Below are 16,634 nucleotides of genomic sequence, written 5' to 3' on the forward strand. Positions count from 1 at the left end.
ATATATATATATATATATACACACACACACACACACACACACACACACATATATTTTGTAGCTAGCACTGATAATACTTCCTAAATGAGAGAGGAGGGGTTAACAGTAAGGAAAAAGGAATGAACTTCAAGCAGACCCAAAGAAGGATGATCTTGGAAAAATGACCACCACTTCTCTTCATCTTTGTTGCAACAATTATTACACCTGTTAATCAAGGATGCATGTAGCTAGAGTCTCCAGAAAATATAAGGCAGGAATCATGGAGTCAGAAAGTATTTAACATCTCCACTCCCACCCCCTTAGGAGAACGGCAATCGCAGCTTCTAAAACATGGCAGAGTCCTCATTTGGTACAGGTGATTCATCCACAGTTGTACATCACTTTGGGTAACTCAAAGGGTTTTGGAAACACATACCTCTACTTGGTAGCATGCTGTGTTGTTTCCTGCTTTGTATAACCACTTGTTTAAATTTCCATATATTTGACTGTTAAAGAAATTTAACATACTATAACTGCCTATTTTTGTCTGACTTTCAATCATGTCACCATCCTGGTAGACAACCCTTAGGGAGAAGGATGTCTCCCCAACTTTAATCTTAAAAATGCAGAAGACTAGGGATAATAAAGGTCTGGGAAGAAAATCAAGAGTTCTGTTAGGAACATGTTAAGTTTGAGATGACTATTAGACATTTAAGGGGAGATGTCGGGGCAGGTGGATGGATATAAAAGGCTGGCCCTCTAACTTTGAGAGTCAACAGCATATCAATGATATTTAAAGCCATAAAAGTAGATGAGGTCATAGAAAAAAAAATGTTGATTAGAGGACAAAAACTAGTGGCTCATGGACCCATCAATCAATGACCACAAACATTTTTATTATTATTATTCTCTACATATTTAAAAACTTGTGCCAGAATTCTTAAATTAGTAATGTTGACATTTTAACAATCTATATTCCAAGTTTCTCTTTAAAGCACTGGATAAAGTTGGCCAGGTAGCTCAGTTGGTTAGAGCACAGCCTTATAACAATAAGGTCATGAGTTCGGATCCCCCTACTAGCCAGATGCACCCCCCCAAAAAAATTGTAAATAAAAACAAGATACAGTATAATTATAAAAATAAATAAGTAAATAAGCACTGGACAATATGGCTTGAATTATATAGTAGTGTCCTCATTTATATGAGGCATGAATTCTCTAATTCACTGTAATGTCTTTTCGAGACTAAAGCCAACTGTCATCTTCCACTTACCATCACAATTGTACACATATGTTCTTCTAATACGAAGAAATATTTTTCAGGATCCACATCTCTATGAAAACTAAAAAAATGAAAGACAGTCCCTAGATACCTTGTATTTAATGAAAAGTGGAAAGGGAGCATATTTCTTTATGAATCTAAAAATATTCCTCTGTATTTGAAAATGCAAACAATCACTCTATATCATTCATTTACATTACCTGTCTGGACCTTACAGGCAACTGAGTTTGCAATTCCTAGAGCAGATACAGAAAAGATGAAGCCTGAGCCTCTCTAATATTTAGATGTCAGGTAGAAGGGAGATCAAAAAAGGAAATAGAGGAAAGGACAGTAAAACAGGAGATAGGAAAGTGTAAAAGCATGAAAGCCAAGAAGAAATTTTCTTGTGTAGAAACTAGCAGATACTTTTGAGAGCTAGAATAATGAATCCAAATAAGTGTCCACTGGATTAGAAAACAAGAAAGCCATCAACCTGATCAATTTCTGTGGAGTAGTATGGAAAGATATCAGATTAAAGTAGGTTAAAGAATAAATGAAGAACAGAAAATTATACCCAAGAGAGTAGAAGGAAAGAAATAATAAAAATAAGGGCAGAAATTTTTTAAAAAAGATCAAGAAAACCGAAAGTTGGCTCTTGGAAAAGACTAATAAAATTGATAAATCCATGGAACATATAATCAAGGAAAAAAGAGAGAAGCACAAATAAGCAAAGCCAGGAATGAAAAAGTAGGCCTCCCTACATATCTATCAAACAGAAAAAAAAACTGTCAGAGGACAGCATAAATAAGTTTATGCCAATAATTTAAGAATTTGAAAGAAGACATATTTAGATAAAAATACAATTTATCAAAAACAAGACATGAAAAAATAGAAAATATGAACAGTCCCATAACTATTAAAGAAACTGTATCCATAACACAAAAACTTCCCTTAAAAGAAAATTCCACATTGCTTCATCAGTAGATTCTAACCAGACATTTAAGGAAAAAAGAATGATGATCTTACACAACCGCGTCTAGTGAAAACAAAAATAGGAAATACCCCTAACTGGTTGTATGAAACAAGCATAACTTTCTTTTTTTTTTTTTTCCCTTTTTGTCTTTTTTACTGACCGGTAATGGGATCGCAACCCGCGGTGTCGCGCCCGTACTGGGGACAGCAACGGGATCGCAACCCTCGGTATTGCGCTCGCACCACGCTCAGCCAGTGAGCGGGAACCGGTCTCCACATGGGATCCAAACCCTCGGCGGGAGCGCCACCGCACTCCCAAGCGGCGCACTCTCCATTGCGCCACCGGGCCGGCCCAGACAAGCATAACTTTCTTATGAAATCCTGAGAAGGTCATTCCAAGAAAGAAAAATTATAGGCCAAAATCGCTCAAGAACATTGTTTTTTTTTAATCCTCTAAAAAACTAACAAAATGAATTTAGCAATGTATAAAAAGAATAAGACATCATGCTCAAGTTGAATTCATCCCAGGAATTCAAAAATTGTATATTTCGGGGGAAGTTGGGAGAAGTGTGTATTTCACTATAATAACAGAATAAGAAAAGCTACATCATCAGCTCAAGAAATGCAGAAAAAGCATTTAATAAGGGCCGGCCCGTGGCTCACTCGGTAGAGTGCGGTGCTAATAGCACCAAGGCCCCGGGTTCGGATCCCACATAGGGATGGCCGGTTCGCTCACTGGCTGAGCGTGGTGCTGACAACACCAAGTCAAGGGTTAAGATCCCCTTACCGGTCATCTTTAAAAAAAAAAAAAAAAAAAAGCATTTAATAAAATCCAAGGACAATAATTTCTTTCTTTTTTTTTTAAATATGACCGGAAAGGGGATCTCAACCCTTGGCTTGGTGTTGTCAGCACCACGCTCAGCCAGTGAGCGAACCGGCCATCCCTATGTGGGATCCGAACCCGGGAGGGGATCTCAACCCTTGGCTTGGTGTTGTCAGCACCACGCTCAGCCAGTGAGCGAACCGGCCATCCCTATGTGGGATCCGAACCCGGGAGGGGATCTCAACCCTTGGCTTGGTGTTGTCAGCACCACGCTCAGCCAGTGAGCGAACCGGCCATCCCTATGTGGGATCCGAACCCGGGAGGGGATCTCAACCCTTGGCTTGGTGTTGTCAGCACCACGCTCAGCCAGTGAGCAAACCAGCCATCCCTATATGGGATCCGAACCCACAGCCTTGGTGTTATCAACACTGCACTCTACCGAGTGAGCCACGGGCCAGCCCCAATGACAATAATTTCTAAAAAAACAATTCTTAACAAACCAAGAATAGAATTGAACATATTTAATCTGATAAAGGGATCTACAAACAATACTATTGCAGATATCATACTTCAACATGAAAATATCAGAAGTTGTCATTTTGAGACAGAAAATGAGTCAAGGATGCCCACTATAACCATATCTACTGAACACTGCACTGTGATCCTAGACAGTAGAGCAAGGCAAGGAAAGAAATAAAAAATATAAGAACTGGAAAGAAATAAAACTGTCAGTTTCACAGATGATATAATAGCATACACAGAAATCCAAAAACCTCTACAAGTAATTAGAATTAATGTGAATTGAGCAAGGTTCCTTAATACAAGAGAAATATATAAAAATCAATTGCATTTCTATGTACCAGAAAGAAAAACAAAAATTTTAACTTTATATACAATAGAATTTTTTAAATCACAGAAAAGTATAAGTACATTATTAAGAGCAATTAAAGATCTAAATAAATAAATTCAAAAACTCAATATTGTAAACAAGTTAATTCTCCATAAACTGACCTATCAATCTAATGTAACCCCAACAAATTTCTTGTAGTATACCTGAACGGTTGATTCTAAAATGTACAAGGGAGGAAGCAACATGATGGCAGAAGTGGAGCGGAATAAGCCACGGACCTTCCAGGTGCTGGACGTGTCCTACGAGCAGTTGATGCCACTGTACAGCGCCCAGCAGTGGGGGGCTGCTTAAATGTGGCCTTCGGTGGAAGCAATGTTCACTGTTGAAGCACCTGCACAAGGTCAAGAAGAAAGCACCTCCCAAGGAGAAGCCAGGTGTGATGAGGACTCACCTGCAGGACATGATCATCCTGCCCAAGATGGTGGGCAGCATGGTGGCCATCTACAATGGCAAGGCCTTCAACTCGGTGGAAATCAAGCTTGAGATGACCGGCCACTACCTGGGCGAGTTCATGACCTACAAACCCATGAAGCACTGCCAGGCATGGGGCCACTCACTCCTCCCGCTTCATCTCCCTCAAGTAGCCTCCTTGGCCAATAAAGGCACATGTGTCTCAAAAAATAAAATAAAAATAAATAAGTAAATAAGTAAATAAAATGTATAAGGAAATGCAAGAACATCCAAGATATTGTGGAAAAAGAACATGATGGCAAGTCTTCCTGTCCCAGATATCCAGAGTCATTCTAGAGCAACAATAATTAAGACAGTTTGTGATCATTGGTCCAAGAAAAGAAAAACAGACCGAGAGAGCCCAGAAACAGATCTACTCATACAGACAATTGTTTTGTGGTAAAGTGGCATTGCAGAGCAGTGAGGAAAGGTTTATCTTTTCAATTCATAGTGCTAGGACAATTGGTTATCCCTACAGGGAAAAAATAAAACTTAACCCTATCTCAAATCATACACAACCACACACCAAAAAAATCAATTTCAGGTGGACCAGAAATCTAAATGTGCAAGATTGAAACAACAAAACTCCAAGAAAATAATACAGGAGAATATCTTCATAACCAGGGTTAGGGAAAGACCTGATAAACCATACTACATATATCTTCTTTTTATAAAAAGAAAAGATTAGAAAACTGTAAAGGCAATTCACAGAATGGGAGAAGACATTTACAATATACATTTAACTCACAGAGGGTTCACACCCAGAATATATAAAGAACTCCTGGGCTGGCTGGTTAGCTCAGTTGCTTAGAGCACAGCCTCGTAATACTAAGGTCATGGGCTTGGATCCCTGTACTAGCCAGCCATCAAAAAAAATAAAATACACACACACACACACACACACACACACACAAATATGCTCAATCTCATTAGTAATCAGGAATATGCAAATTAAAATGGCAATAAAATATTACTACAAACCCATCAGAATGGCTAAAATTTAAAAATATTACAGTGCCAAATGTTGATGAGGATATAAGACAAAGGCAATTTTCATATAGTGTAATTTTCATACAGGCAATTTTCATATAGGGAAATTAAATTATTAGAATCACTTCTGAAAATGGTTGGAGACAATGGGAATACTCATATGCTACTCATAGGAGGGTAAATTAGTAAAAACCATCTTGGAAAACAGTTTGGCATTATCTATAAAAGTTAAAGATACACACAAACACACACTCATACTCTGTAACCCAGAATTTCACTCATAGATACATATGCCCATGCCCAATAATAATGAACATAAATATTCATTGGCAGCATTCTTTGTAAAAGCCCCAAACTGTAAATGACCCAAATGTCTATCAATAACAGAATGGATGAATAAATCACTGGTATGTTTGCACAATGGAATACTATATGGCAATGAAGAATAGTCACACACAACATAGACAAATCTCACAAACACAATGTTTAGCAAAAGAACCTGGGCAGTAATAAGTCCAGCTTTCAGAAGGACAGAGAATTATGGCTGCCAGAGGCTGGAAAGGGGAAGGGAGAGGGAAAATAGTGGGAGGCTGGTTAATGGACACAAAACAGCTAGATAGGAAAAAATAAGTTCTATTCGTATATAGTTGAGCTAGGTATCTATAATGAACAATAATTTACTGCATGTTATCAAATAGCTAGAAGAGAGGAGATCAATGTCCTCATCACAAGGAAATGATTAAGTTTTGCCATGATAAATATGCTTAGTACCCTGATTTGATCATCACACATTGTACACATTATATACATGAAATATAACTCTGTACCCCACAAATATGTATAATCAATACATTTCAATAAAAATTAAAAATTAATTCAAAAAAAAGAAAGAGGAATGGAGGCTGAGACAATAAAATGAAAAAAAAGAAAAAGAAAAAGAACCCAGGCACAAAAGAATACATACTTGATTTCATTTACATTAAATATTAAATTCAAAAACAGGCACAACTAAATTACAGTGTTTAGGGAGGCTGAAGTAGCAAAAGTATAAAGAAAACAAGAAAGTAAATATGATGAAACAGGGTCACGGTAACCATTAAAGGGACTGAGGGAACAATGATTGCAAGAGCTTCTGGGGTTCTACCAATCTTGAGTTTCTTGACCTAGTTTCTAGTTACACAGCTGTTCTGTTTAGATGAATCATTTAGCTAGTTATTTTCATTTTAGGCACTTTTCTTGATGTGTTATATTTCACAATAAAAAAGGTTAAAAAAAAAAAAAGATCCAAGGGCCAGGTTAAACAGCAGATTAGACAAAGCTAAAGAAAGAAAAAAGGAACTGTAAAAGAGACCTGAAGAAATTGTGCAGAATGAATCCATGTTAAATATAAGAGATTACCAGACATTTAAGAGAATAGCATGAAAAGTCTAGAACATATGTGATCAAATTCCAGCAAGAAAGAAGGAAAAAACAAAAAGAATAAAGTCAATCTTCAAAGAGAATTTTTAAACTGATAAAAAATATTAATCCTTGTATTCAGATATCTTCCTGAATCCCAAGCTGGCAATACAGAAAGGAACACCTAGACTTATCATGGTGAATCTTCAAAACCACAAACTCAAAGAGATCTTTTTTTTTTTTTTAAAAGATGACCGGTAAGGGGATCTTAACCCTTGACTTGGTGTTGTCAGCACCACGCTCAGCCAGTGAGCGAACCGGCCATCCCTATGTGGGATCCGAACCCGGGGCCTTGGTGTTATCAGCACCGCACTCTCCCGAGTGAGCCACGGGCCGGCCCTCAAAGAGATCTTAAAAAGAGGTATGAAAAAAAATTAGATTACTGACAAAGAATCAACATATAGACTGACAGCTACCTTCAACACCAACAATGGAAGCCAGAAGACAATGGAATACTGTCTTGAAAATGACAAATTGCCAAGCTACAATTTTATACCGAGAGAAAAATCTTTCAAGATTAAAAGCAAAATAAAGACATTTTCAGAACAACAAAGACAGTTTATTATTAATGGGCTCTCAAGAAATGAAATTCTAAAAAGAAAAATGAAATGAACTTCTAAAGAATGATCTTAAGGAAAATGATCTCCAAAAGATCTGAGATGTGAAGAAAGACTAGCAAAGAGAAAAGTAAACTCTTTGGTGAATCCAAACAAATACTGACTATATAAAACAAGAACAAAAACAATAAAAACCAAATAAACACACAAAAATGAATGAAAGAGAAACAGGAATGAAGGAACAGAGAGAGCAAGGATGGATCACTTTTTCATGACATTTTTGTGTGACAGCAATCAAGGAAATGCAGTCATACCAGAAGGGAGATGTGGCATCCAGCATGAGTTCAACACACACTGAAGGTCAAAATTAATTAAGTTTTAGATTATTTGCCACCCTTTTTTTTCTTTTGGTAGCTGGCCAGCACAGTATTTGCCACTTTAACTTATCTATGCCTCTGCTATAATAATTAAAATGTATTATTATTAAGCCAATTACTGTTATTAACTATTCTCTTCAGACTGCCCTATTGTTAATGAAGTTATGCTTCACTTAGTTGGAACAATCAAAGTGTTTGGCAAATGTTAATATTCCTAATCCACTGAAGTTCACCATTTAAACTCTAATATTGTCTTTTATTGTTGATGTAAATATTTGCAAAATGATATAGAAATAGATAAATATCTCTAAAATATGTAATATATATTTTATATAATTTCTTATACAGAAGAGACTAAAAGCACCCAATCTTTTCTTGATGGCCCAAGGTCACTGATATAAACTAATATAAATATATATATTGCTGATATAAAGAAATACCCTCTGTAGCTGAGGTATAAGGGCTGATTACTAAGGTTTTCCCACCCTATCAGGTGTTCTCCTCTTGATCATCATTGTGTTAGCATATAGTAGCCTTTCCTACAAAACTGTGAACTGATTTTGTGGCAGCCATTCTACTTAGGGCCTCTTTTAATTATATTTCCTGGATATTAGCTATATTCTAAATATTCAGAAGACATTTATTAGAGAATCTTGGCAAGTTGTTATGTTGAAAATATAAATAACTAAGAATTATTTATTTGTATTTTTGTAATAGCTTCTATTTCAAGGAGATTAAAGTTCACACCGTGAATCAGATTGACAGCAGAATAGGTTTACCATATTATCTTCACTACAACTATGTAACAACTCTCCAAATAATAGCTATTAGAAAAATTAACCAGATGGTTTAGAAAGCCCTGGGCTCAAATGCTGGTTACTAGCTTCATAGCCTTGGGCAAATAACTAAAACTTTTAAAGCCTCTGTTTCCTATGTGTAAAGTGAGGATAACAATAGTATCTGCCTACATAGGATTATTGCAAAAAATAAAATGAGGGGCCGGCCCGGTGGCCACTGCTACAGTGCGCCGCTTGGGAGCGCGGTGGCACTCCCGCCGAGGGTTCGGATCCCACATACAGACCGGCTGCTCACTGGCTGAGCGAGGTACGGTGCAACACCAAGGGTTGCGATCCCGTTGCTGGTCCCGGTCCAGTACGGGCGCGACACTGAGGGTTGCGATCCGTTGCTGGTCATGAAAAATGACAAAAAGGAAAAAAATAAAAATAAAAAAATAAAAAATAAATAAAATGAGAGGATGCAATCAAAACAGTGTAGTGCATGGCCTAGAATAAATAATATTTCAAGTGTTAACTGTTATCTTTTAAATCCTAATTTGAGTAATAATTCCCACTTAAAGAGACCTGAACTTCTCCATGGCACCCTTACAAAAATGCTATTAAAAATAATAGTAGCTAATATTTAAGGAGTACTTAGTATATGCTAAAACTGTGCTGAAGTCTTTTTAGGGGTTATCTATTTGAATCCTTAAAAAAACCATTGTAGATAGGTATTATTACATCCCTAGTACAAACAAGTAAACTGAGACTCAGAGGGGCTAAATAGCTTGCCCAAGTTCACAGAATGCTAAGTGGTGAAAATGGAACTCACGCAGGTCTGTCTGACTCCAGAATCCATGATTGTAAACATTCCCCTATCCTGAGAAGAGCAGCAGCTAAAATCTACTTACTTTTGGCTAAAATCTACTTACGAGCAAGTTGAGAACAAGCTAATTCTCCTTTTCTCTTATTATCTACTTCACCATCCACGGTCCCTAGTTGGAAAAGCAGAAGAGATTCTTTTTTTAATTTTTGCTTTTTAACTTACCCACTCACAGTCGATTCCAAGAACTGGAAAATCTTCTAATTCACTCCTAAGCAAGGGCTCGATTTGATCCCACTCTGCCTCCTGAGACACCATCACCACCTTTGCTTTGAGGATTCTCTCCTCCCACGAGACTCTGGGGGCACTGGAGTGCAGCTGGTCCTCTTCAGGAGGAGGTTGCTCTCTACAGCCTGGCACTCTCTGCTGCTGCTGCTGGGTCACATGGCTCATCTTATTCCTTCGGCGCTGGATGCCTTTCCACAGTACAAACCCCCCCACAGCCACACCCAGAAGGGTGGTCACTGTCAAAGCCACTAAGTTCTGTCTAGACATCTTCAACTTTTCTACTGTTTAGGAAAGCATATCACTAGACCCACAATCTGCAAAACAAAATGGCAAAAATATATTTATATACAGAATATAAACCTGTATGTAAACATGTTTCCCCCTAAAAAATGGTCCCTGTGCCCACAAAGTAAAACATCTGCCAAAAATGTCCACATGAAACAGCAGTATTTTACTTTTTCATTTTTGTACTCTCTATACTTCCATCTCCATCTCCAACCTTGACCCAGAAAATCCCCCTGCCCTCTGACTGTTGCCCAGGGCTCTCTTATTAATACAAAATCATATCAATCAAAACAGAATTACCTAGACTCTCATTTCCAACTGCTGATTTATTAGTGAATGAATTTTTTCAAAAAGTCTGCATTTTCAACCTTTAATCTAGGGCCAACCCGTGGCTCACTTGGAAGAGTGTGGTGCTGATAACACCAAGGCCATGAGTTCGGATCCCTATATAGGGATGGCCGGTTAGCACACTTGGGAGAGCGTGGTGCTGACAACACCAGGTCAAGGGTTAAGATCCCCTTACCGGTCATCTTTAAAAAAAAATAAATTAAAAATAAATAAATAAATAAACCTTTAATCTAACAGTTGAATGAAAGCTTTTGCTTCTCAATTAAAAAATAAAATCTTAATCATCAGTAACTTGGTGGGGAGATTTTTTTTACTTTTCTGTAAGGAGTGAGCAGCAGGGGGAGTGAAGGAAACAGGCTTGAGTAAACACTTTTTTATTGCTCCACAAGTCTCAGTAGTTCTCCATAGAAACAGACTCAGTTATTGCAGGGTAAGGCAGGGCAGTACAAGAGAGGAAGAGATTAGAAAAGAAAAAGAAATGGGTAGAACATGCCCAGAAGGAGGCTGCAAACTGGAATGTCCACAGGGCCAGGCAGCTTAATGTAAATAAATGAAGCAAGCCACAAAATAATCCCTTTTCCATTTTTCTTATAACATTGCTTTCTCCATGTATCTTTTGTTTTCCCACTTTTGGGAGTGAAACGAGTATACAGTACTATTTCTTTGCTATTAAAAAAACAACAGTAAACGTGTGACAATAAACGAGTATACAGTACTATTTCTTTGCTATTAAAAAAACAACAGTAAACGTGTGACAATAAACGAGTATACAGTACTATTTCTTTGCTATTAAAAAAACAACAGTAAACGTGTGACAATAAACGAGTATACAGTACTATTTCTTTGCTATTAAAAAAACAACAGTAAACGTGTGACAATAAGTCCTAAGTGTCCCTTGGCCTCAGAGACATGGAGATAACATGGAGCAGCAACCATTTGGCACAAGTTGACTGATCCCATGCAGGAAGAAGCCCCAATGTGGGCAGACACTTTGCTTACTCAAAAGAAGCTAGGTATCCAAATTTTACAAGAAGTGTCACCATTTTAAATGTTAGCAATATATTTACAATTTTTTAAATACTTTGCCAGCCAAAAAAACCAGTCTGGGTGCTGGACTCTGGCCTAAAACCTAAACTGTCCAAAATCAGTTCCAGCACTGGGATACATCACCAAGCCAGGGACAGTAGTCGAGGCCACAGGCCCAGGACACAGTTGGAATCCAAAAAGTGCTGCCCTGTCCACAATCAGGGACCTGAAATTATCCACTCACTGTGGCCCAGGCAAGGCACCTGCCCCAGGTTGAGCGTATGAACAGAGTCCCTCATGGGAGGACAGACCCTCAAGCCTGCACTTTCGGCAGTTATAGGGCCCAAGCCCACATTCTTGTTACAAAAAGAAACCCTGAGCCAAGAAACTAAAAAAAAACTAGTTCAGAATTGAACTCTGTTGGAACCAGGCAGAGTCAATCATAAAAATGTTATATATTTCTATTTATACACACACACACACACACACACACGTACTTCAAAAAGTTTGTGGAAAAATAGAATTGAAAGATAATACAAATCTTTCCATGAACTTTTTTGAAGTATCCTCATATATATATGAAGTACCCTTATATATGTTTCTACCATGTAGAAAACATGCAGGACTTTCATGGAAGATCAGTCCCTAGAAGAGGGCTCATAAATGAACCAAAACAAAACAAAGCCCTAAAGTCAATAAAAATAGTTCAAAGAACCATCAAACAGAAATTTCCATACCTGAGATCTAAAAGGGACTTTAAGAATATTCAGAGATATCAAGGAAACTAATATCTAAAACATAAACAGGCAAAAAACCAAAAAAGTATAAATTCTATATAAGAAAAATATTTATTAAATTTTTCTTTAAGTGCCATCTTGTAACACCAAGGTCAAGGGTTCAGATGCCCTTACTGGACAGCTGTCAAAAAAATAAATAAACAATTTTTAAAAAACTCAATACCCATTAGACAGATTAAACCACAGATCAAACATACAGAGAGAGAGTTAATGAACTGAAGAAAAAAATCTGAGAAAGTCACCAGAATGTAGCAGAGAGATAAAGACAAAACACAACAGAGCAGACACATGGGAATAGACTGAGAAACTCCAATATCCACATAATAAAGATTTAGATGTATGAAGGAGGTCAGATTTAGTACTGTTCTCTAAATCCCGAGCTGGATAAATTAAATCTGTCCACAAAAAGACTTGTATAAGAATGTTCACAGCAGCTTTATTCGTAATAACCAAAAACTAGAAACAGCCCAGGTGGTAATACAATGAAATAGTGCTCAGCAATAAAAAGGAATGAACCAACACATGCAACATAGATGAATCTCAAATAACTTTAGGCTGGGTGAAAGAAGCCAAATACAAAAGGGATACTGTATGGTTCTATTTATATAAAGTTCTAGAATAGCTAAAAATACTCTATGGTGGAAAAAAATCTGAACAGTTGCTTCTGGGGGAGAAGCGGTACAGGGAAGAAAGAGACATTTAAGCTGAGTTCTGAGTGACAGAAAGGAGCCAATCATGCCAAATTCTAGAGTAGATCATTTCAAGGCATGAGGGAACTTTCTGGAATGGTGGTAAAGTTCCACATCTTAATAGAGGCTTGGGTTACACAGGTGTATGCATTTGTCAAAATTCAGGGATATTTCTGATTTTTCCCGTTGGCTTGACTGATAAGTAAATGACTGTTGGTTCATTTACTGTCTTTCCCACTAGAATGTAAACCCCATGAGAAAAGGGACCTTAATGGGCTTCTTCAACACCATATCTTCAGTGACTAGCAGAGTTGATAACACTCAATAAATATTTATTAGGGCCAGCCCGTAGCTCACTTGGGAGAGTATGGTGCTGACAACACCAAGTCAAGAGTTAAGATCCTCTTACCGGTCACCTTTTTAAAAATAAGTAAATAAATAAATAAATATCTATTGAATGAAAAAAACTCAATTTGAGGTATTATATGTAACTCATCTTTAAAAAAAAAAAAACTATTGACAGTTACCTAAGGGTAGGAGAATTACAAACAATTTTTATTTTTCAAATTCTATATGAGGCTGTCCAGTTAGCTCAGTCAATTAGAGCATGGTGTTATAACACCAAGATCAAGGGTTCAGATCCCTGTAGAGGGCAGCCGCCAAAACAAAAACAAATTCTATACAAGTATGTATATACAGTACTCATAATGAGAAGAATATAAGTTTTTTTTTAATGGTGCTCTTAAGAGTTAAGCAATGTTAATATCACCCTTGACAAGACATATGATAATATTCTGGGAATAAATCATATTTTAATAAATTAAATGATTATGATAAAAGTGTTCAGAAAGTAGCATAATAATAACATGAGCTCTAGAGTCAAACAGCCTGGGTTCAAATCCAGCCTCTGCCACTTGATAGCTAGATGAACTTGGGCAATTTGATGAAATTCTGTAAGCCTCAGTTTCCTCATCTGTGAAATGGGAAAAAATAGTACCTACCTTGTACCATTATTGTGAGTCTTAAGTAAGATCATCAATACAATTCACTTAGCATATTTGCTAGCCCATTAGGGTTCAATAAATGTTAGCTATTAATATCACAGTGATTTTATAAACCACAGAACTTCTATTAAAGGAAAACAAAGAATCATAGAGTTAAAATTTAGGAGTTGGGTTGGATGGTGGCTCATGTGGAAGAACATGGTGTTGATAACACCAAGGTCAAGGGCTCAGATCCCTGTACAGGCCAGCTGCCAGAAAAAAAAATTTTTAAATAAAATTTAGGAGTACTCAGCTCCCAACCAATTCAAGAATCCTTTCCATGGTATTCCTGACAGATCATGACCTGGTCTCTGCCTGAATACTTCTAGTAACACAGTTCATCACCTAAAGAGTCAGATTTTGTTGAAAAGTCCTTGCGTTCTATAAAAGTCACTTACACAGAAATTGCTTTCTTTGACAGTCAGCCTCCGAAATGACAAAAGTGTTTACTCCCTCCTGAGAGCCTGTCAAATATGTGATGACAGCTCTAACTCCCTTAATAGTCTTCCTGTGACCTAGCTTATAAACTTCTTGCCCATCCTGGCTAGGGCCTTCTGCACAGCTCCAACTCTGTCAATGTACTTCTTCCAGGTCTATATTCAATACTAGAGACTTTCAGTTGGTTAGAGTGTGATGCTGTAACACCAAGGTCCAGGGTTTGATCCTGGTACTAGCCAGCCACCAAAAAAAAAAAGAAAAAAAAAAAAATTTGAGAAATGGTCTAACTGACGCAGACTACAGTGATACTATTATTTGCCTGTATCTAGACTCTATATTTTATTAATGTTGTACAAAATTATACATTTTTTAGTAATAGAATCACATTGTTGAGTCATATAAAGCTTGTGGTAAATTAAAGTTCATTAATACCAAGGGCCAGCCTGTGGCTCACTCGGGAGAGTGTGGTACTGATAGCACCAGGGCCACGGGTTCGGATCCCAGTATAGGGATGGCTGGTTTCTCACTTGGGAGAGTGTGGTACTGACAACACCAAGTCAAGGTTTGGGATCCCCTTACCGGTCATCTTTAAAAAAAAAAAAATTCATTAATACCAAATCGAACTCCCCAGTTTATACATTTGTAATTTATACTTTGCACTTAAATCCAAACATTTACATTTCTTTCTTCTAAATTTCATCTTTTTTCAGCCAAATATTTCATCCACTGAGACCAATCTGTATCTTGACTGTGCCTTCTCTCTCAACTTGAACTTTTATATTCAAAAGTAAATCTTTGTTTTCAAAGAAAATAACATCTCCTAACATGTGCTTTTATTAATTCATTTCTACATGGAGAGGTTTTGTGAGATTTTACCCCCAGCCAAAGGATTCATTCAGCAAACATGTATACAGCACCAGCAATAAGCAAGACATTGTGCTAGACGCTGGGTAAAGAGTTAAAAGGCACAACCTGCCTTCAGAAAATTCAGGATTTAGCAAAGGAGAAATACATGTAATGAACAAGCTGCAATGCAGTGAGGTAACACCAACAACCGAAGTGCATACAAGTACGGGAATGGCAAAGAAGAAAGACTGGAGTATTATTACCTAATTCCTGGTAACCTCTATTGTCTTTTTTTTTTTTTTTTTTCCCGTGTCCGGCAATGGACCGCAACCCTCAGTGTCGCGCCCGTACTGGACTGGGACCGGCAACGGGATCGCAACCCTCGGTGCTGCGCCCGCCCCTCGCTCAGCCAGTGAGCGGCCGGTCTGTATGTGGGATCCGAACCCTCGGCGGGAGCGCCACCGCGCTCCCAAGCGGCGCACTGTAGCAGTGCGCCACCGGGCCGGCCCGGTAACCTCTATTATACTTCCTAACTATCTCTATGAATTCCATATTGATTTTTTATATTTATGTTGAAATAATGTTTTGAACATATGGGACTAAATAAAATATATTAAAATTAAGTTCACCCTATTTCTTTTTATATTTTTAATGTGGCTACTAGAAACTAGCTGAAAGAGATCTGAGATTGGCATTAAAACATGTGCAAGAGTTCTCCAGGTCTACAAGGAGTAGGGGAAGGACACTCTAGGGAGAGGCAACAGCATGTACAAGGATATAAAGGGCATGTAGCATCATGGTATAGGTGAAAAGTTAAAGCAAATTTAAGATGTTCTGTAAGTGTAAAACGTATACCAAATTTTGAAGACTTCCTACAAAAAAAGAATGTAAAAATATCTTATTGATAATTTCCATACTGAGCTTTTAAGATTACTTTTTAAAAATTGTGGTAAAATATGCATAACATAACTTTTACCACTTTAGCCATTTTCAAGTACACAATTCAGTGGCATTAAGTAAATTCACATTGTCATGCAACCATCACCACCATGCATTTCCAGAACTACTTCATCAACCACAACAGAAACTCTGTAATTAAACAATAACTTCCCATTCTCCCCTTCTCCTAATTCCTGGTAAGTTATATTACACTTTTTATCTCTATGAATTCCATATCAATTTTTTATATTTATACTGAAATAATGTTTGAATATACTGGGCTAAATAAAATATATCATTAAAATTAAGTTGACCGGGCCGGCCCGGTGGCGCACTGGATAGTGTGCTGCTTGGGAAGCGCGGCGGCGCTCCCGCCCGAGGGTTCGGATCCCACATACAGACCGGTTCCCGCTCACTGGCTGAGCGAGGCGCGGGAGCAGCGCCGGGGGTTGCGATCCCGTTGCCGGTCCCCGGTCCGGTACGGGGGCAACACTGAGGGTTGCGATCCGTTGCCGGACACGGAAAAAGACAAAAAAAAAAAAGACAAATGGTAGGAAGAG

At 37.8% G+C, this 16,634-nt stretch overlaps 1 protein-coding gene across 2 annotated transcripts in view; it reads right to left on the reverse strand.

Moving 5' to 3' along the window:
- EXD2 (exonuclease 3'-5' domain containing 2) overlaps window positions 1-16,634 on the reverse strand; it is a 51,678-nt gene that overhangs the window by 28,021 nt on the left and 7,023 nt on the right. The window contains exon 2 of one of the 2 annotated variants that reach the window (XM_008573712.1): window positions 9,601-9,977. The exons of the other annotated variant lie outside the window; for it this stretch is intronic. Coding sequence (XP_008571934.1) covers window positions 9,601-9,930 — 330 coding nt within the window. The 5' untranslated portion in view covers window positions 9,931-9,977. The remainder of the gene's footprint in view (window positions 1-9,600; window positions 9,978-16,634) is intronic. 2 annotated transcript variants of the gene reach the window in all.

The sequence above is a fragment of the Galeopterus variegatus genome, unplaced genomic scaffold (assembly GCF_000696425.1).
Source record: "Galeopterus variegatus unplaced genomic scaffold, G_variegatus-3.0.2 Scaffold958, whole genome shotgun sequence".
Taxonomy (NCBI): Eukaryota; Metazoa; Chordata; class Mammalia; order Dermoptera; family Cynocephalidae; genus Galeopterus; species Galeopterus variegatus.